Raw genomic sequence first — 20,179 nt, 5'->3', positions numbered from 1 at the left:
CTTCACACCCGAGAGTCGTGCCTTGTGCCGGTCTCTCTTACAGCCACCCTCTTCCTCCTCTGCGTCCTAAGCGGCGGTACTGACTCTTTCCTGCCGGTACCACCGCTCTTTGGCGATGCTGTGCCAAGTGTGTTACATTCGCAGGAACACCGCAATAATGCCAAGCGAGCCGGGGCCGTTCGGTAGCTCCTGGGACTTTGCAGTGAGTCGCTAACCGCTGCCTTTCAGTGAAAGAGCAGCGGCTTCACCCGCGCGAACTGCGCGTCTTGCTCCCTCCTCCCACCGCCCTTTGTGTAAAGAAGCGCCGCCGGCTCTCAGGTCCAAATGCGCTGCCCCGTACTTGTTGCTGCTCCTCTCCGGGAGGGCTCCAGAGCAGGAACGTCTCTTCTGCCACCTGCTGGCCGGAACTGTGCACCGTATTCCAAACGAGGGACAAAGGAGAACAAATGCTGAAATAGCCGCCAGCCCAGGACTTGAGGAGGTTCTACATTAGCTGTGGGAAAAGAAAGTAATTCTACTTACTTAGGGGATAAGATCAGATCACTTCATTGGCCATAAACAGTTTCTTGCATTAGGAATTTGTCTTTTCGCAGACCCCAGCTTGCTCTCCATGAGACACACAGACAGGGGGAGAAGCTGGGGGTCAGAGCGCAGGGTCAGCCATTTATACAGCGCCCCTGGAGCAGCTGGGGTTAAGGGCCTTGCTCGGGGGCCCAACGGAGTAGGATTCCTCTGCCGGCCGCGGGATTTGAACCGGCAACCTCCCAGCCACAGGCACAGATCCTGAGCCACAGTCCCACCTCCCCGCCTCTCAATGCCAACCCTTTAGGGGCTGTAAGATACCGAGAGTCTCGGGACACACAGCGGCAGTCCCCATTAAAAGCTGCTTGTGGGCAAACGGAGGCTTTTCCTGCAAATGGCAGCCGGGAGATCAGAATCCCGCAGGCTCAGCTTGTGGAAACTTGCTGGGGAGACACAGAGGAGACAGAGAGAGCGCGGCAGGGCCTTCGCTCACCAGCTGCTTATCCTACTGAGCCGTAATGCGGAGTAATAGGATTGACCCCCTGTTGACCCCAGCCGACGTGCACCTGCTTCTGGGACGAGCGGTCCAGCCGGCGGGCGCTCGTCTCCCGAGAGTTGGGGTGCGGGGGGTGGGGACAGGGCTGGAGGGGGTGTCGGATCCCCGCGGGTCAGAAATAACCGTCTCCTCTCTCCCTCCTCCCCCCACACCCTCGCAGATCCAAGGGACGTGGCCGGGCCGGTCACTGCTCTCCGCCAGGCCCTTCCGGTGGTGGTGGTGGTGGGAGGGGGTGGCGATGGCACCCGGAGGCAGGCCGTGACCCAGCTGACTGGCTGGGGCGGGGGGGCGCCGGCGCACCACGCACCCCGACTCCTGACCGGGCGTGCGCGGACATGGGGAAGCGGCAGAGCAAGGTCAGGCGACGGACATCGGCCTACAGGTAGGGGTCACCCCCGGGCGGGGCCGCCACCTCGAATCGCCCCCACGCTGTTATCTCGATCCCAAGATTCCGACGGGCACTTACTTTGCCGGGGTTATTTAGTTCGTACCGGATTTCTAGCGTCATTTCCCTGGCGGTCCCTCTGTGGGGCTGCACATTGGTGGCGGTAGTGGGATTCCCCATGACCTGTAAAGCGCTTGGAGTGGAGTGTCCAGAAAAGCGCTATATAAGTGCAAGCGATTATTATGACTGATCTTTCACTGGGTTGTGTTAACTCAAAGTGTGACCTTTGGGAACAGCAGTTTTTGCCGGCTCTTCATCGGCTCATTTTGGCCATTTTAATTCAGTGCGGGACACTAGACGTAATGATAAATCATAATTAATACTAGTCATAAAGTGCTTGGCAGGTTTATGAAATCCAGTATTGCGCTATCCCAAGGAACGATACTACTGAGCCAGCAGGCTTATCCGTAAATAGGACGAAGCATGCGCCCAGCAAGCTACTGCCGCAAAACGTCGATTTGCGTTTTCATTACACGTCAGTGTGTATCCCCAACATCTTTATTATTACCCTTGGTCTTCAGCTGATGTATCTAGAAAGGAGGCCCGGGTGTGTCTGTGTAAAACCCAGTCCAGATTGGGAAAAGTGCAGGATTGTAGTGAGGCACTGGTCACACCCTGATGTACGGCAGCACCTGACAACTTCGGAGGTCCTGCTTTCAGGCTGTGAAAAACGGACAGGATGACGTGATGGCAGGGAGGCGGAGGTGGGGGGCCAGGCCCAGGAAAAAAACAGCTTTAGATCAGTGAGGTGCCTCCTAGATTGAACCAGCTGTTCGTCTGAATAACGAGACCCTCTCCTCTGTAGCTGCACTTAGTTAAGATCAGATCACTTTATCAGCCCTATACAGTTTCTTGCATTAGGAATGTGTCTTTTCGCAGACCCCAGCTTGCTCTCCATGAGACACACAGACAGGGAGAGAAGCTGGGGGTCAGAGCGCAGGGTCGGCCATTTACACGGCGCCCCTGGAGCAGCTGGGGTGAAGGGCCTTGCTCAGGGGCCCAACGGAGAAGGATTCCTCTGCCGGCTACAGGATTTGAACCGGCAACCTTCCAGTCACAGGCACAGATCCCGAGCCAGCGGGCCACCGCTCCGCCCGTTTTCACCGCCCAGAAGGGGAATAATTGTGTCTTTGCAGGGGCGTGATGGGGGCCGAAGACAGCCCTCCCGGTGAGCAGGAGGTGCAGTACAGCGCCGCGCACAGTGGCGCCGTCAACTCAGTGGCGGCTTTGACCTCCGACCTCTGCGTATCTGGGGGAAGTGACAAGGTAACAGGGGGTGTATGGCGATTCTCCCTTGGTGGGTGGGGGGGGCACCCATCCTCAGCCTCCCTATTAGAAGATGAGCCCACGTTTCCTCTGTAAAGGGACACTGTGGAGCCTTGTGTGATGAGGCGTGAAGATTTCTGTTGCCTGGGTGGAATCCATCAACCTGTCTCCTTTAAAACTCGCTAGTAGGGAATATAACCTTGGCAACATTTCTCCGCTAAAAGAAAGTTTCTCTACTTGGCTTCCTTCACAAGATCGGGCCTTGATGTCACGTCCGTTGCCAAACCACTCTATACCGTACGGGAATGTACCCGCGGAGAGCCGGAGCCTACCCGGCAAGCACTCATCGCCATCTCTTTCCTCCCAGGCGGTTGTAGTGTACAACTGGAGGTCGGGCCGGCTGTACCAGAGGCTTCAGGGCCATACGAGGGAGGTGACGAAGGTTGGTTTATCGGCTGCAGTCCCGAACAAACGCCCGATATGGTCAGAAGCTGACGATCCCTGTCCTCGGTGGATCTGTGAACTCATAGTCCTCACAAGCTCCGTCCCTATCTCTTTCTCTGTGTGGAGAAAGAGGAGGCGATTTTTCCCTGCTTCCTGAGCTGCTCCTCTCCCCCATGCCTTGCTCTGTGGGGTCGCTGACTGCCCGCTGTCTGCGCAGGTGGGGTGTGTCTACAGCTCCAGGAGGGTCTTCAGCTCTTCCAGGGACAAGACCGTCCTTATGTGGGATCTGGACAGAGGGGACCAGCCCGTTGGGAGGTTCTGTGGGCACGACCTGGTGGTCAGCGGCCTGGCGGTCAGTCCAGGTGGGAACACTGCACACTCGCCGGTATGAGAGACGCCGCGATGACACAGCCGTGCAGAAACCGCGACCAGCAAACAGCCTTTTATTAGAAAAATCGTTAGGTTATGTTTGATAATTCTCCAATATGACACATAGCTTACTGTGAACATGTAACTTACGGGGATCATTGTTGGGAACCAGGAAAACTCTGGTGAAATAGTAATACAGGGAAAACAGGAATTGGGGATCCCCTCCACCACCAGTAGTGTGCAGCCCCCACCTGGATGATGCGCCAGTCCGCTCCCCCCACACACCAGCTCTCAGTGGGGAGGAGAGCAGAGTGATGGAGCCAGTTCAGAGGTGGGGGTTATTAGGAGGCCATGACTGGTAAAGGCCAGGGGGGAATTTGGGCAGGACACCTTGATACACATCCTTACTCTTTTAGAAAAACTCCCTATGGTTTTTAATGACCACAAGAGTCAGGACCTCGGTTTTACCTCTCATCCAAAGCATGGCGGTTTTTTACAGTATCCCCCTCACTCTACTAGGGCATTAGGACCCATACAGACTCCAGGGTGAGCGCCCCCTACTGGCCCCCACCAACAGCTCTCCCAGCATTATGTTTAATTCCATAAACAGACACTGACAGACTAGCTCTGCCAAAATGGAAATACATTTTACAGGACTGTTATAAATAATTACACCGTTACGCCACTGTTAACGGAACCTACCAGAGTCCCATGCAAGACCGTGACCCAGCTTAAATAAATCAAAAACAACCTGAGTGCTCTTCTAATTTGATGGCATTTTGAGGTGTAAAACAATGCTATGATTTGTGTCGTCCCAGACGTCTCTCGGCTCTGCACAGGGTCCCGGGACAATTCCCTGTGCCTGTGGGACATCGAATCCGGGGAGATGCTGCTGAAAAACTCCATTTCCAGAAACCTGGTAAGAGAGGCTGTGCGGTCAGCGGCCCCACTGGCCCCCAGTCCCATGCTGCGAGATGAGAGGCCCTTCGCCATCCCTTGGGCCTTCCTGCTGAAAACTGCAGATCCCGAAGGAGAAAGGGGAAGCTCAAGGAATTCTTGGGCGTCTCAGAGGACGCATTACTGCCGATAAGCCAGTGAGATGATATTGATAAGAAAGAATCAGCACTGATGAGGGCATTTCAAACCACAGTGAAGGTTAAATGCACACCAGTAACTTGTAAAACCTCCCATTTAGATCACAAAATGTCCAGGTCTGCGTGGCGCCATGTTCTGCGATTCAGAACAAGGCAACAAAACCTCTCGTGACATGAAGCAGCCCTGTGCCATTGTACACAAGCAGGCTTGTGAATCCAGCTCTTTTAATTCAATAGAACTATCGCTCTCAGGTTCGGGACAGTTTTGCCAACAAATACTACTTCCTTGTTAACTCTGCCTGCAGATCACCTTGGAACGCCTCTGCTGCAAAACCTGTACTCATCCGCGCGTACATCACAGTACATCAGTCAGGGCGGTGACTAGTGAGCAGGAAGGGCCGCCTCACGGCGCAATTTGTGGGAACTCGAATGCAAAATGCAAGTTTGTGCACAAGGTTCCTGAATTTGTGTGTAATTTGAAATTTGGTAAAACGGTTCTAGAATTGATTTTGTTAACGAGATTTGAGAACCGGTCTGAAGGAGGGTACAGAAGGAGGGTGACAAACGAGGGGAGGCTGGTAATCAGTTTGGGACAGCAGATGGAGATACTGTGCCCCCCCCACCCCGGGCCTGGGTCTTCACACAGCCCTGCCCCTCTCTTTGCCCAGGTGACACACCTCTGCTGGGTTCCTGGCAGCTCCTGCATCCTGCAGACGTCCGAGGACAAAACGATCAGGTGCGTAGCCCGCCGTCAGCACTGCGCCTGCCTCCCCCGTGGGGGGGGGGGGGCGTCCTGAGCAGCGCCACGGGATCACTGAGGCCGCCCCGTTTTTTCTCGTCGTCTCCCCCCGCCCCCCGCAGGCTGTGGGACAGCCGCTGCCTCCGGGTGGCCAGCGCCTTCCCCGCGAAGCAGCACATCCAGACGCACTGCGACGTGAGCCCGGACGCGCGGTACTGCCTGAGCTGCAGCAACGGATTCGGGGGACAGGGGTGCGAGGCCACGGTAAGGGGGCGAGGGGGCGCAGGGCGCCAGTCTCCGGCCAGGAGCTTCACGCTTACAGCCTGAGTGTCCACTCCCGGATTCCCAGCCGGGTAGTGTACCAGAGGGCGGCACACCACTTAGCACTGCCACCTTGTAGAGCTGGGGCCCCAGGTTCGATTCCTGACCAGGGGTGCTGTCTGTGTGGAGTTTGCATGGTCTCTCGCAGTCCATGTGGGTCTCCCCTGGGGGCTGCCCCTGTCCAAAGACATGTGGTAAGGTTAACTGGCTTCTGGGAAAACCGGCCCTGGCGTGAGTGTACCCATGGGTGCGTTTGTGTCCGTCTATGCCCTGGAAAATGGACAGTGGGAGAGTGGATCAGAGATGGGATTGAAAACAGGCCGTGGTGGAAACACCGATTCGCAGAATGTAGGCCTGTAGCTAAGAGGAATGCTTGATGTGAGAAAGGTGTCATCCTGTTACGTGACACCACAGTGCGGTTTCCCGTACTCTCACGGCAAGTTACCGTCGCTGACAGGGACGCCTTGTTGCCTGGAACCGTATTGCTTAGGCAACTGTTCTTTCCGTGTTCCTGCTGAGAATTGTGTCAGCATGTTAATCAATAATTTGCAGTCATTCTGCTCTTACCTTAAGGGCACAGTCCATCAATAAAGCCGTTATGCTAATACAGGTTTCAGCAGCAGTGAGAGAGAGCGGCTTTAACACTGGAGTGTGCTCTCCCACAACGAGGCTGGTCGAAAGAAAATGGTCCAAAGTTCTGGAGTCAAAACTCTCCTTTTCCTCCTGCTGGCCCCTTCTTCGCTTCACGAGCCGAGACCCTCCCGCGGCAGAGTTAGCGTTGCCAGCGACGTGCACCAGTAAGGCTGGTTACAAGGGTGTGGGTCTCTCTCGGTGAAGGGGTTGTGCTGTTGGAAGCTTCCCCTTAAAGACCGAGCACCCCCCCCCGCCAACCTGCCTTTCAGAAACGTTCAGTGACTTATTAATAATACTCATTTCTGTTAAGACGTTTGGCAGTGAACGTGCTGGCGTCGGAAAACAGGCCGGAGCCGATGAAAAGATTAGTCAACGTTCGAGCCGGGAGCTGCATTGACACGTAGGCGCTGCAAAGGGAGGAAGAGGGAAAGGTTTATTCCCTGCTGAAAGGTAAAGCAAGGAGACGCCTGAAGAGAGCTCTGCAGCCGAAAGGTGGTCTCTTTCCTGTTCCCTGCAGCAGGGAATAAACCTTTCCCTGTTCCCGTGATCAGATGGGTCTGTTTGCTGCTGCCCTGAGCCGAACCAACCCCCCTGTCCTTGCATGCCACTCGGGGAGGGGGGGGCTCCCGTGCTCCCCCCCGCTCTCCCACACCCCCGTCTTGCTCTCTCGCGCTGTGTGCGGCGTAGCTGTGGGACCTGCGGCAGACCGGCGCCTGGGCGTGCGAGTACCGCGGCCACCTGCACAGCGCCTCCTGCTGCCTCTTCCTGCCGGCTCGCCCCGGCTCGCCCCCGGCCCTGGCCACCTCCTCCCACGACGGCTCCGTGAGGGTCTGGGACCAGAGCTCCGCAGGTAGGGCCCGGGGCCGGCCCCCGACTGACCGCAAGAGGCGGCGTTCGGGGATGGGGGGGGGGGGCTCGACCGACCGCGATTCAGGGACGGGGACGGGGGGGGCGTCACGAATCCCGCGGCGGGGTGCTATAGCACATTGGAGGTCTCTCGCCCTAATAAAGAGAGACTGATCTTGCTCCAGGATAAGAGTGAGAGCACGACAGCCGGGTAACACGCCTGCCAGTCACCCCCTCTTGTGTTAGACGCACCACACCGCTTCAAAATTGCCCCTTATTCCCCCCCCCCCCCCGCCGCGATGAAAGGCATCTCTGGAAGGGTTCAGGGTCCAGGCTCTGATCACCCGATCAATCATTCCGTTTTATTGTTATACAGGGCCTTGCAATCCAGAGCACTCTCACAGCCAATTGTCGACCCCACTAGTCTCCCTCGCGGCACTGGTGACCCACAAACCCGAGCAGCCACATGGAAACCAAGGGGGAAGGGCGTTTTAAAACCGAGAACAGGAGGCGCCTCTTTCCTCCGAGGGGTGTGGGGGACTGGAACAAGACGCCCCGCCCTGTTAATTGCTTAATTATAATAGCCTGCACTTACAGAGCACTTTTCTGGACACTCCGCTCCAAGCGCTGTACAGGTGATGGGGAATCCCACTGCCGCCACCAGTGTGCAGCCCCACCTGGATGCTGCGCCAGTCCGCTCCCCACACACCAGCTCTCAGTGGGGAGGAGAGCAGAGTGATGGAGCCAGTTCGGAGATGGGGGTTGTTAGGAGGCCGTGATTAGTAAAGGCCAGGGGGGAATTTGGCCAGGACGCCGGGGTAACATCCCAACCCCGCTGTTGTCAAATCCGACATCCCGGCCTCTTCCGACAAACCGCTGGATGAGATCCGCGGATAATTTCGCTGCCTACCACCACCCACGCTGGGCTCGTCTCGTTTCCGCGGGGACCGCCCTGGGGACTGACGGGATTTCCCTGTGCCTCCGCCCTCTTGCAGCCTGCCTGGCCGCGCTGCAGCTCGACGGCTCCGGCCCGCTGTCCTCGCTCGCCGCGGGCGACGCCGCCAGCCTGCTGTGCGCCGCCTTCAACACGGGCGTCCACCTGCTCCGCACGGAGCGCGGCGGCGGCGGCGGCCAGGGGCTCCGGCTGAGCGCCCAGGCCCGCTGGTGAGGCGCCCACCTGCCCGCGCCGGAGGAGAGGAGAGGGGGGGGGGGCGACTTCCCCGCCCGCGGCAAGAACGCGCCCGCAGCTTCGGCTGCAGCCAGCAGGGAACTGGAGAGGAAGGTCTGTGTGTGGCCAAGGCCGCACGCCTGGAGTATCGCGGGAGGGTTCGATCACCGATACAGGGGAGCTGCAGTCCCAGTTTCTCAGACCTGTTATTAAATCTCAGTTACAAACTAGATTCATGAACAGCATTGACAAAATGCACAAATTTCAAATTAAGCACAAAATGGGGAACGTGGGGGAAAGGCGCTTCCTGCTCACTAGAGCGAGAGTTTGCAAGAACGGCCCTTCCTGCTCACTAGTCACCGCGACGACTGCTGTACTGGGATGGGCGAGCGGATAAGTACAGGTCGTGCAGCGGAAATGTCCCACGCCGTGATCTGGAGGCGGAGTTAACGAGTAGTAGCTGTTGGCAGAACCATCTCCAAGCCGAGAGCACTATTTCTATTGGATTAAAAGAGCTGTATGCGCAAGCCTACTTGTTTACAGTGTCATGGGGCTGCACAACACCCCCGGGAGGTTTGTTGCCTCGATCTGAATCGCAGAACATGGCGCCTGCGCAGACCTGGAAATTGAGTCTATTTTGTGATGTAATTGGGAGGTTTTACAAATTACTGTGTCTATTTTACTGTCTTTGGGGTCTGAAATGCACTTCCTCGATCCCGATTCTTTCTAACCCTGCAATATAAAAATAGCCTTGTAGTTCCCCTACTACCTCTCCCCTGCTTTCTTGTGAAACATCTGTTGAGCGCCTTAGCTTAGGCGATTAAAGTTAAGCTTACAGACAGGGAAAAAAAGCGAGTTAAGTAACGCAGATAATCAGCTACATGCAAATAGATAATGCGATGGTTCTTCCTTTAGAAGTGGTCTAGATCTCAGGTTCATCTGGTAAATAAAAAGCAATTGCATAAGTAGACTGAATTTTACATTTTAAAGATGAAACTGTTGAACATGGAATCACCTCTAGGAAAACAGTGCATGTTGTAGATTGCTATGTTTGTATGCTGAGGTTTAACTGCAAAGATCAATTAGTGTCTTGTTATCTGAATGCATGTTATTGAAGGCCACCTTTCTTATGCTGGAAATGACACAGTCTTCTGCCAAGCCCTAACCAGTGGTGCAAAGAAGGACAGTCTGGCACCCGACAACCTGAATTCGCACTGTATACTCAAACTCTGCAACTGCACTTTCAAACAGAATAAAAAATGGTCCAAATCTGCAAAATGTTGAATACAGCACTAATTTATTTTAATAGGAGTAAAACAATAAAACTAGCAATAAGAAGAGCTGAAGACTTCAGATTCCGATTCAGCATTTCTGAACTCCCTCTTGTAGGCCACAGGTGCTAAATACACCCGCTGATTACTGAATCACTGTTTTTCTCAGCAAGAACCAGCGAATTAATTCAGTTCTTCATTTACTTTCTGCCTATTGTACAGAGCAAAGACTACTGATTTTAGTTTTTATCAGGTAATGTGCAATTAACTGTTTCCTCCCTGGTCACTCCAGGGGGTTTTCGTACTGCGAAATAATGAATTGTAAACATTTTGAATAGAAAAGTTGTAACACTGCTGTGACACTGTGCTGTTGTGTCTCTGTTTTGCGTTTTTGGAATAAACACTATATGAAGTTGTTAGCAGTACCAATGCTGCAGCTTTCTCCTTTGTATACAGCAAACCTGTTCTGCAGAGAGCAGATCTTTATCAGTGCTATTTGGTGTTCAGCATGGAAATAGACCTCTGTAAAAAAAACGTCTTTAGTTCTGTGAGTTGAGCATTGGTTCCTAAAAAATGCGTGTGTGCGCGCATAATCTCCGGGCTGATCTGGTTCAGTGTGCGTCTGAGTTTGGGAAAAGAAAAAAAAAAGTGAATACACATTTGACACTCCAGTGCATTTGCAAACATCGTTCGGAGCGTTTCAAGGCAAGACCCGCTCATTAAAGCCCCTGCCCTTCCAGAGTGCCCAAGGGCTCCTGCTCGTGATCTCCGCAGCAGCTCAGAAGTGATTAAGGAGAGCAGAGCACAGGTCGAGGCTGCAGGGATGATACTGGGTGCAGGGGTAGGCAGGATGAAGAGGGCGAAAACGCAGGAGCTTCAGTGGCTACTCGCCCCATTAATTTTGACTTCAAGCTGTAACTGGGTGCGGGGTTGGGCCTGTCTCCTGCAGCTCTCAAAGACTGGAGAATTCCACACACTGGATGGGACACCAGTTCATCAGCGGGCACACACAAGTACAAGGAGACGCCTTAACCCAGTCAGGTTGTCGGTGCAGGGTGGAGGAAACCGGAGAACCAGGATACAACACATGCAAGCCTGGGGAACATGCAGACTCCGTACAGAAGGAGCCCCAGTCCAGAGTTGAAACCAGTCTATATTTCGGCCTCAGGAAATGGAATTGTCTCAGCGTGTCCCATCAAGGGGTGAGAGGGAAAAATCCAAGAAAGGTCCCAGATGGACAATGTTGATGACCCTCTTCGATCCAAGTTATAAAAGGTCAATTGAGCACAACATTTGCTGGTTTCCTTTTGTTCTCCCGGAAAAAATAGCACAATCAGGCCCCCCACTTTCCCAGCCCTTTTTAACCAAGGCCTTCATCTGAATAGAGTTAAGAAAATGTTTTCTAGAGCTTTTGGTTCTGAAAACGCAACGTGAATTTATGGTTTTGAACGCCTGGAGGCAGACCGCCGTCTCTCTCCCCCTCATTTTCGGAAATCACAAAATCGATGACCGAGACGGTCGATCCAGACTAGTTTTTCTCTCTATCCATTTCCCTGTCTGTCCATCCGGATATTTACCCCTCTTCGTCATCTATGGCTGTCACACGTGTTCCTGTGGTGCTGGCGGCTGCAGTTCTCATTACCCGCTGACCTGCCGGGACTGGAAAGCAGTGGTTTGATGCAGATTCGCAGCCTGTGGCTTCCCCCCCCCTCCGCTCTGCCCCCTAGTCGTGCAAGCACCAACGTGCCCTCACACGCCCCCCCCGGCCAGCTCCACGCTCCACACACAATGGCCAGGCTGAGACCCACGCCCTCCCTGCCTCTGTTTGATGCTCCCTGGAGCCTGGAGACCAGCAGCACCCCGGGCAACACGGGACACGTGCCAACGACATTTTCGACACTTTTGAAAGGCAGCGTTGTCCTTGCGCGTCTTGATCAACACCAGCCCCTGTTTACATTTTGGGAAAAAAAAGTTCAGACCTCACAAGACGCAGTTCTCCCCTCACAAGATATGTAGCATTCATAAGCATTAAGATCAAATTTCTTAGATTCTTAATAAGATCTCATTAATAGGAATTAGATCCTGCCTCAAAATCCACATGGATCTTCTTTCAGACATGAAACAAAAGTATTTTGAACCATCATGCACAACGCAAGACCTAATTCCAGAAATGATGTTGTAATAGCTTCATTGATTCATTCATATTTTGAAAACCTGTCTGAAAAATCTTTTTGTACAGAAAAAAAAAAGTGAAACATTGTGACGACAATGACGTTTCCAAAGCACATGACACATTACGTGTGTGTCTCAAATACACGTAAATCTATTTGAGAGACGTCACACAGTCTTTTGGACAAACGGAACTATTTTGTGCAAAAGATGGTAGTTTATAGTGCGTTTTATTCTTTCAGCCCTTGTAGAATCTAATACACCCCTCCATAACAGTCCTGAATGCAGTGGACTAATTATTGCTTTTCTTTAAAACAAATTGAAAATATCAGCAGGGATTTCTTCTCAAGCCCTGCTTTCATTGTGCCAGTTTGATTTCCAGAGTAAAACAAGCCAGCTCCCTGCATAACAAACCTTCACAAGCCATTGCAAACTAAACAGCGAAGGCGGTGCAGGTACCCACAGGCTGTGCACCCCTCCAGAACTAAAACAGACCAGGCTGCCGTTCACAAAACTGTAGAAATTGAACGGATTTAGACGCTGGAGGAGATGGTTTCTCTTGCTCGTTACACTTTAGGAAAGCACCTAGGCGGAGCGGGGGCTCTGTGGCTCAGGATCTATGCCTGTGGCTGGGAGGTTGCCGGTTCAAATCCCACAGCTGAATCAAATCTCCCTGTCTGTGTGTCTCATGGAGAGCAAGCTGGGGTCTGCGAAAAGAAATTCTTAATGCAAGAAATTGTATAGGGCTAATAAAGTGATCTTATCTCCTCTCACAATCTTAATTGCTATGCAACGTGCTCGAGCAGTACCACAGCATTTTTCCCCAAATATAACAGGTGTGCTCTAATTATTACCACCACAATACAGAATTTCCTGCCTCCACTGCTACTGCTCAGACAGAGATCCGGCTTCGTGCTCTCAGCAGTGAGGTGTACTGCTGGCCGAATGTCCTTAAACAGCTTCTTGTGCAATAAGGTCAAATTTTTTGGCAAAAAAAAAACTCAGTTTCCTGCAAACCACTTCTGAAACAGTCTGGTCCAGTGCAAAATTTGCCACATTTTGTTTTCTCTCTCTCTCTCCAAGCTCTCCGATTATACTGTAAATGGGAAACATTAGCAGAGAGTCACTTATTCCTGTAATAGCTCCGGGTTGTCACAACCCTACTTTTCTCGGTAGCACACACACTGGATGGGACACCAGTCCATCTCCGGGGCACACACAAGCACCCGGAGACGCCTTAACCCAGTCAGGTTGTCTGTGCAGGGTGGAGGAAGCCAGAGAACCAGGATACAACACATGCAAGCCTGGGGAACATGCAGACTCCGTACAGAAGGAGCCTCAGTCCAGAGCTGAAACCAGAGTGATGAAAACCGTTCATTTTACTTTTTCCCCCACCAAAATTTATAGTCTGTCTCCAGTTTGAGCTGAACTTTCATAGTGTCGTACTTCCTCTCACCATACTGGGAGCAAATTGTACTCTGGCTCCTTGGATCCTGTATATCTTTAATCTACAAGGAGAGCTGGAGCAGTGTTCTTAAAACACAGCCCATCAAGTTATAGCACACTTTCATCTTTCAACTTTCATCCCATCAAGTTATAGCACACAGTTACTCAATTTTGCTCTGGTAGTTCCATTACTCTGTGCAAAGCCTCTCTCTGCTTGAGCACGATTTACCACCCTTCACAAGCTTTTGAAAATTGTCCAATCCAAGCTGTGATTAACAGCAGTACGGGTCGTTCTTAATGTTATGTTACCCAGAGTGCACTATTGCCATGTGCAATAAAAACAGGTTTGTTTTCTCAAGAAAAAAAAAATCACCTTGCAATATCCAAGAACTGAAGTAACCCAGGGAAGAGAAACGTCCAAGAAAAGCTGGGGCACAAACGACCTTTTGAAAACATGCCAAAGCATCCGTTACAAAAATCACCTCTACTTCAACTTTTAAAGCTGCAAACAATTTAAACTTTAAACCTCTTTCAGACCCGTCTCGCCCTAAATACGTTAGCAGTGGTTTTGAAACGTAGAATCATTCCGATTTCCAATGCATTTCAATATGATGAAAAAAAAATACTTAACTTGGTCAATAAAGCCAGCTTTCGCGGCGCGATTCTCGACAGATTTCTCCTTCACGCGTTCACAGAGCCCTGCCGGTTTAAAAACAAGGAACCTGGCGAGACGGATCGAGACACAACACCCGTCACGCGCCTGAGCCGACACCAACACACCCGTGTCCGGTCGCGGGGCTCGGTGCGGCGTGCATGGCCAGATGCAGATGCTTGTGCAGAAGGCTGAAGGTTTATACCCCTGTCGGGGGGTGGGGGTGGGGGGGGGAGTCCTGTCAGGGGGAAAAAAAAATGAAAAATAGTCTTGGGTGGTGCTGATTTTGAGGGGGCGGGGGCTCTCGCTCAGGGGCCGCGCCGCGTGACGTAGATGGGGAAGAAGATGGCGCAGAAGAGGGAGACAAAGCAGGCCGCGACCAGCAGCAGCAGGCACCAGAAGCTGTGGCACAGGTCCCGGCAGGCCAGCGGTCTGCGGTGCGCCCTGACCGTCACCAGGTTGACCGCCTGCCCCGGAGCTGGCTGGCCCAGGGGGCTCCCGGTCAGCTGGAGCTTGACCAGCACGTCCTGGCTGGGACCCGGCGCCAGCGGACCCGGGTTGTAAGCCGGCTGGGGTTTCCAGTAGCAGAGCTGCGACCCCTCCAGCCAGACCCGCTGCAGGCTCCCTCTCTGGTCCGGGGGCAGCAGGGCCACCACCTCCATGTTGGGGGGCAGGCCGGGGACGCCCCCAAGGGGGAGAGGGACGAGGGCCCGACAGAGCGGGCACTGGAAGCTCTGGGAGGGCTTGAGGTAGAGGCACATCTGGGCCAGGCACTGCAGGCAGAAGGTGTGGGCGCAGGGGGGCAGCAGCAGGGGCGTCCTGAAGGCGTTGTCGTAGGGGGCGAAGCAGATGGGGCACTCGGGCGCCGAGGACAAGGCGTCGGCCCCTGGCACCGCAGCGCCCCCTGCAGGGAGGGGGGCAGAAACGGCGGCCAGACCTGCTTTTAGCTCCATCTCGAGTGGGCTGAGCTCCTCGGGTCCCCCCAGAGAAGGACGCCCCCTCGCTCCCCAGATGAGCGGAAACAGCTGTGGTGGCAGAGGGGGGGGTGGCGGAGAACTGCAAAAGCCGCTGTGCGTTCCGAGCAAGCCTGCAAGGCGATCCCGTCTTCCAGCCCGAACGCGCACCACACCGCTCCACGCAGCAAACCGCGCGCATCGCAGGCTACCGAACAGCCACCTGCAAGCCAGCAACCGGCAGGACCAGTAGGGGCAGCCGCCCCGCAGCAGGCGGCTTGCAAATTCCTGCTGGGCGAGCTCCTCCGCCGCACCGCCCGCGAAAGACGCCGCCCGCCCCAGCAACCCGGTGGGCCCCCAGCGGCTGTAGTTCACCTCGCGGCCCTCAGCCCTGCTGCCAAGCGGACCTGCGGCCGGGCTGGCGTGGCGCGCACCGGGGACGCATCGCCGTCGAGTCCAATCAGAGAAAACCAATCAGGTACCGGGAGTGATGGCGATCTTGGCGGAGCCGTCAAAACGATGCCAAATGGAGAGGGGGGAAAAAACAAAACGGAAACAGAAGGGGTTTTTCGGCAGGTCGCCGAATAAGGGATCAGAACTCCCCAAGAAGTCCACTTTGTCTTTTCAGCCTGGAGCGTGGAAAAAAAAACGCTTTTTGCCGTCACTCAGCTGGGACCCAGGCAGCCCCCTCCACCCTCCTCTTCCCCACTGGGAGCCAGTCTAGGGCTCCCCGGACTCCGGCGGCGGGAGGCCCTCTGCCTGAAGATGCACGCGCCGCGCGGCTCGCCGGCACCCCCCTTCGGGTCTCTGGGAACGTCCGCGGGAAAGCCCTCTCTCCCAGCAGCATCGCCGCGCACACGGGGCTCAGAGCGGAGACCTGCTGTGTTGTGGCAGCGCGCGCGTGCGCTGGAGCCCGGGGGTAACTAGGCTACAGCCACAACAAAGCAGAGCTCCGAGCCCTCAGGGCTCCAGCGCGGGCCTGTCAAACTGAAACAGCCCGCCCAGCCCCGGCTGGAGGAGGTCGCCCGACTTCTGTTAAAAAAAACAACACACAAAGTCCCTACTTTAATCTGGCAGCAGCGCGAGTTGCGCCACTAACGGACTCGTGAAGGAGGCACCGGGTGTCACACTCATCCTTTATTAATGCGTTCCAATAAAAAACCCAATGCATTATAAATGGGGCGGTTTTCAACCCTGGCAACGTAAAGCACTCATGATTTTGTTTCCTTCCCTTAACCTCCTGCTTCCGGGCAATGTCTGCTTCCACCTTTGCCTCTTCTTGTGAAACGCGATGATTGTTATTTTTGGGGAACAAAAAAAACCAAACACTCCCCCCCCCCCCAAGTCGACCATTACTAAAGTCGCATTAAACTTGCTGGGAGGGGGTCTGGGGGAAGCCGCAGTCAGGTTGAGTTTTCCTGGAAAGGTTGGTTTTCCTGTCCCTTCACGGCCGCGGCTCAGGCTAGCGAGAAGAGGAGCTGCTGGCGTTGAGGGGTGCCGCCGCCGCAGCCCCCGGTCTCCCCCCAGGCCGCCTCCTGCTGTAAACGGGGGAGAACGTGACTGTGAAGACGCAGATCAGCAGCAGCAGGAGCCCCACCCACACCACACACCACACGTGCGCGCTCCAACCGGGGTGGGGGGGGGGGGTGCCCACCACCGCGACCGGCCCCGCGGCCTCCCGGCCCAAGTCGGGGCGATCGGGGGAGACGGGCAGGAAGGTCAGGCCTCCCGTGACCCCGAGGCACAGCAGTAGAGCCGGGACCCCTCCCTCCAGACCCTGAGCAAATTCCCTTGCTGGCCCGGGGGCAGCTGGGACACCACCTCCGTATTGGGTGGGAGGCTGGGGGCCCCCCCAGGGGGGTAAGGGGACCAGGGTCCGGCAGATGGGACACTGGAGGCTCTGGGAGGGCTCGAGAAAGACGCACATCTAGGCCAGGCACTGCAGGCAGAAGGTGTGGGCACAAGGGGGCAGCAGCAGGGGCGTCCTGAAGGCGTTGTTGTAGGGAGCAAAGCAGATGGAGCACTCGGGCACAGGAGGCGGGGGAGTCAACCATCGGGGAGCACGGCGCCCCCTGCTGGGCGGGGACAGAAGAGTTGGTTTAGAAGTCCAAGGAAGCCACACACTGCGCTTGAGGGCCATGCAACAGCTCCGCTGTCGCGAGCATTGTGCTGCGGTAGACAAGCTGGAGTTCCCGATTAAAACTGCTCTTCGAGATCAGGCGTTCGGGCTGTGAATAATCAATCGGGTTGAGAAAATCACCATCACTTCCAAGTCATCTGGGCTGAAATCAATTTACTCCATTTCTGGAAGCAATCGACTTAGATTGCGAAAATACCAAACAATGACATTTTCACACTGTTCGCCAAGCTTACTTTTTGCTTCTAAGCACCGATGCTTTTGCAGAAACAGAAACTGCTGCTGCGTTCAGCGTTCGGATTCAGTCTAGAGGGTTCATGTCCACTCAGTTCATCTCCAAGAGCTTCACTCCAGAGGGCTCCTGTCCACTCGGGCCGTCGGACACACAGCTGCCCAGTCATCGAGCGCCCCACAAGTGCGGAAGAGCTGCCAGCTCACTGGCTCGACTCCCGTCAAAAAGTGCCCGCGTCTTCTTCTGTCCTGGGTCCTGAACTTCCCAGGCCCCGTGGCCAGCGGCCAGCTGGGATGAGCTTCGACTGCAAGGAGAGCCAGATTTTCCTTCCTTCTACAGCAGCCGGAGAAGGCGCAGGCGGTAGGCGACATCCCAACTCAGGCAATCGAAAGTCCCCACTCAACAGCTGTCAAGAAACAAATCTCAGATTCTCGTCTTGCAGGCCCGGGCAGGACCCCTCGCTGTCTGATAACAGCAAAAGGCTCTGCTGTTGTCCCGCCTACTCCAGCCGGCTCTGTTTTCCTGTTCTCCCATGCCTCTTGGCAACTTCGTGTTGGGTAAACAGCTGCCTGCAAACAGCACAGCTCCCCCCCAGCCCTCGTATCTTCTCAGCTCCAGCCAGAACCGCACCTTCCCATTCCTGCCGGCTGTCACTTACTGTCCCTTCTCTCGGGGAGCGCCGTCTGCTGGGAGAACTCCCTGTATCCAAGCCCGCAAAAACTCAACACCCCCCTTCAACGCACAGAACAATCTACAGCAACCAGCCCCCGACAGGACACGATCGAGCCCTTTGCTCTCCGGTGATTGATGAATTCCGACCGCCTTCACAAGTACAATGCTCTGCTCACCAGTAGCTCAAAACCGGGCGCTTTGCCATTTTCATGCCAAAGGGCATGACCTTGGAGCCAGTGTCCAAGCTGCCCCTGCAGGTCTACATTAATTCTTCACCAGATTCAGCATGAAGCACACTTTTTGCAAGACAAAAAAAAGTCCCCATGAACACATTTCTCCAGGATTCACATTATATCTTTATTCCACAGCCGCATTGCACAAGAAGTAGTCACACATTTCGAAATTCCTTGTGGTTATTGCTTCAGTATTTGTACAACAGCTCCCATATAAACAGAAAACAGAGATTTCAAGTTAGTAAGCTCATTCCACTTTACGGTTTATCCTGTATATTGATTTTTTTGGGCAATGTTACCGAGTTTTAGTAATGACCAGCAAATAGCAAAGCAAAATGCGATCCCTGTAACCACTACACTTGTGAAAGTATATTCTTGGTGGAATTTTTAAACTATAAAATAGCTTCGAGCTCAGCAGTGAAGCTCAAGTTCATTGTCAACACGGTTCTTGTATGATACATGAGAAACGTCTATCAATCCAAAAAAGCAATTTCCTATTAATCTTCCTAAGTGAACACAGATGATTCCTGAACATGTGTCCAGACAGCATTTCTAATCCACCATATTTTCATGACCTAGGCTGGATCTAGGAGCTACAGTCCGACACCAGCTGCAGAAGGTCCTTTCCATTAGCAGCAGAGACCTGTGGTTTTCCAGCTTGATTTCCATTTTATCGTTATATAAACACAGAGAACACCAGGGAGACCTCAGTGAACATTTCCAACGTGGAGAAATAACTCCAGGTTTCCCCGTCTGTCCCCTATCTCGGACCTCTGTCGACGCTCAGTTTTATCGGGCTAAGGCATCTCCCCCCAATCCGATCGGATCTGAGGAGAACGCTCGAGCAGAAAGCAGTGGAGGCCGGAGCTGGTTTTCCTGTCTTACTGTCCCTCCCCAGACTGGGGAAGATCGCTCCTGGGACATAAAATGTGGGATTCTTGTTTCTGTCGGCTGTTGAAGTTGCATCAGAGCCGACTCCACTCCAGGCTTCATTTCAGTGGGACAGTCAGACCCTCGTTTAGAAGGAGCAGATGTGCGATTCGAATCAAGAGCTGGAGTTGGGGGGGAGAGAGGGACAAGACCGCTCTACAGCAGTGGCAGGCGGAAGAGGGCAAGATCAGGGTCCGGCCTTCTCATGGTCTTCCATCGCAAACTCCACGTGGGGCGAGAACTCCCCAGGAAAACCACTTCCAAGCTGTGTCGTTTCTGCACCGCGGCGGAGAAGAGGCAGCACGATCTCCGAAGAAACCCCTGGAGTTTCCTTGTCATCCAGCGTTTGGTCACAAAAAGACACCACAGCTTCTGGGCCTCGGGCAGAAAGCCACAGTATGGCCGACTCGTTTGTGCGGTTTTTGTGTGGCTCTGTGCAGTTATCTTGCAGGCGGTAGCCCTTTGTGCAATGCACATGTGGGGTCCAGCACTGCTGGAGGGTTGGAGGTGGGGGGTTCATTCCCATGTCTCTCGTCTGCTTGATGCTCCAGAAACCAGGATGATCTGTGGCCCACGTGGCCTCCTCGCGTTCGTATCCTCGCTCGTGTTGTCATGCCCTGCCGTCACAGACGCCCCGTTAACGACCACCCCCCACTGTGAGCTCACGCCGGCAGTTCCGCTACTCGCCTCCAAGGGCCCCGCCTCACCCAGCACGAGGAGCACAATGACCATCTTTTCTCTGCCTCATTTGACTATTCTGTCGACATTTCCTTATTTTATCCCAGAATTCAAATGAGGCCCACAGAGCGAGCGAGCGAGCGAGCGAGCGACAGCAGAGACCGAGAGGGAGAAGGAGCGGGGTTGCAGAAGCTGGTAGCAGAGGGCTTCTGCGGGCACTGGCCGGAGGAGCAGTACGTCCCACGGGCACTGACCGGCGGACTCACACATCCTGCTCCGCGCCAGAGAGAGCCTCCGGCAAGCCCGACTACCGCCCCCCCACCACAGACACAGCAGAGCTTCTCCAGCGCCGAGCCAGGGGCAGCGTCTGTGGGCACACACGGGTCAGGTGAGTCTCTTTGGA

The 20,179-nt window shown here is 54.4% G+C and overlaps 2 protein-coding genes across 2 annotated transcripts; one reads left to right on the top strand and one right to left on the bottom strand.

Moving 5' to 3' along the window:
- Window positions 1-1,244: 1,244 nt before the first annotated feature.
- On the top strand, window positions 1,245-12,252 carry LOC148816246 (WD repeat-containing protein 31-like). Its single transcript, XM_088940210.1, has 11 exons — window positions 1,245-1,460; window positions 2,660-2,789; window positions 3,157-3,231; window positions 3,451-3,595; window positions 4,421-4,521; window positions 5,365-5,432; window positions 5,558-5,699; window positions 7,077-7,239; window positions 8,231-8,399; window positions 11,402-11,552; window positions 12,214-12,252. The coding sequence occupies exons 1-11, from the start codon at window positions 1,414-1,416 to the stop codon at window positions 12,250-12,252; spliced, it is 1,230 nt and encodes a 409-aa protein (XP_088796336.1). The 5' UTR covers window positions 1,245-1,413.
- A 1,997-nt stretch (window positions 12,253-14,249) lies between these two features.
- LOC148816245 (RING finger protein 223-like) lies at window positions 14,250-14,894 on the bottom strand. The gene has a single exon (XM_088940392.1). It carries the CDS (start codon window positions 14,892-14,894, stop codon window positions 14,250-14,252), a length of 645 nt encoding a protein of 214 aa, XP_088796518.1.
- Window positions 14,895-20,179: the final 5,285 nt, after the last annotated feature.

This window comes from Atractosteus spatula, chromosome 23, assembly GCF_055471065.1.
Source record: "Atractosteus spatula isolate fAtrSpa1 chromosome 23, fAtrSpa1.hap1, whole genome shotgun sequence".
In the NCBI taxonomy this organism is placed as follows: domain Eukaryota; kingdom Metazoa; phylum Chordata; class Actinopteri; order Semionotiformes; family Lepisosteidae; genus Atractosteus; species Atractosteus spatula.
The sequence above is the reverse complement of the archived record's forward strand: the minus strand, read 5'-3'. Positions and strand labels throughout refer to the sequence as shown.

What these genes read in the sequence shown, in the direction of transcription:
- LOC148816246 (XM_088940210.1), top strand. Translation starts at nt 1,414, where the DNA reads ATGGGGAAGCGGCAGAGCAAGGTCAGGCGACGGACATCGGCCTACAG. An exon ending in CTGGGACCAGAGCTCCGCAG is followed by an intron (nt 7,240 to 8,230) that starts GTAGGGCCCGGG and finishes GCCCTCTTGCAG; the next exon opens with CCTGCCTGGCCGCGCTGCAG. An exon ending in CCCCGGGCAACACGGGACAC is followed by an intron (nt 11,553 to 12,213) that starts GTGCCAACGACA and finishes TCATTGTGCCAG; the next exon opens with TTTGATTTCCAGAGTAAAAC.
- LOC148816245 (XM_088940392.1), bottom strand. Translation starts at nt 14,894, where the DNA reads ATGGAGCTAAAAGCAGGTCTGGCCGCCGTTTCTGCCCCCCTCCCTGCA.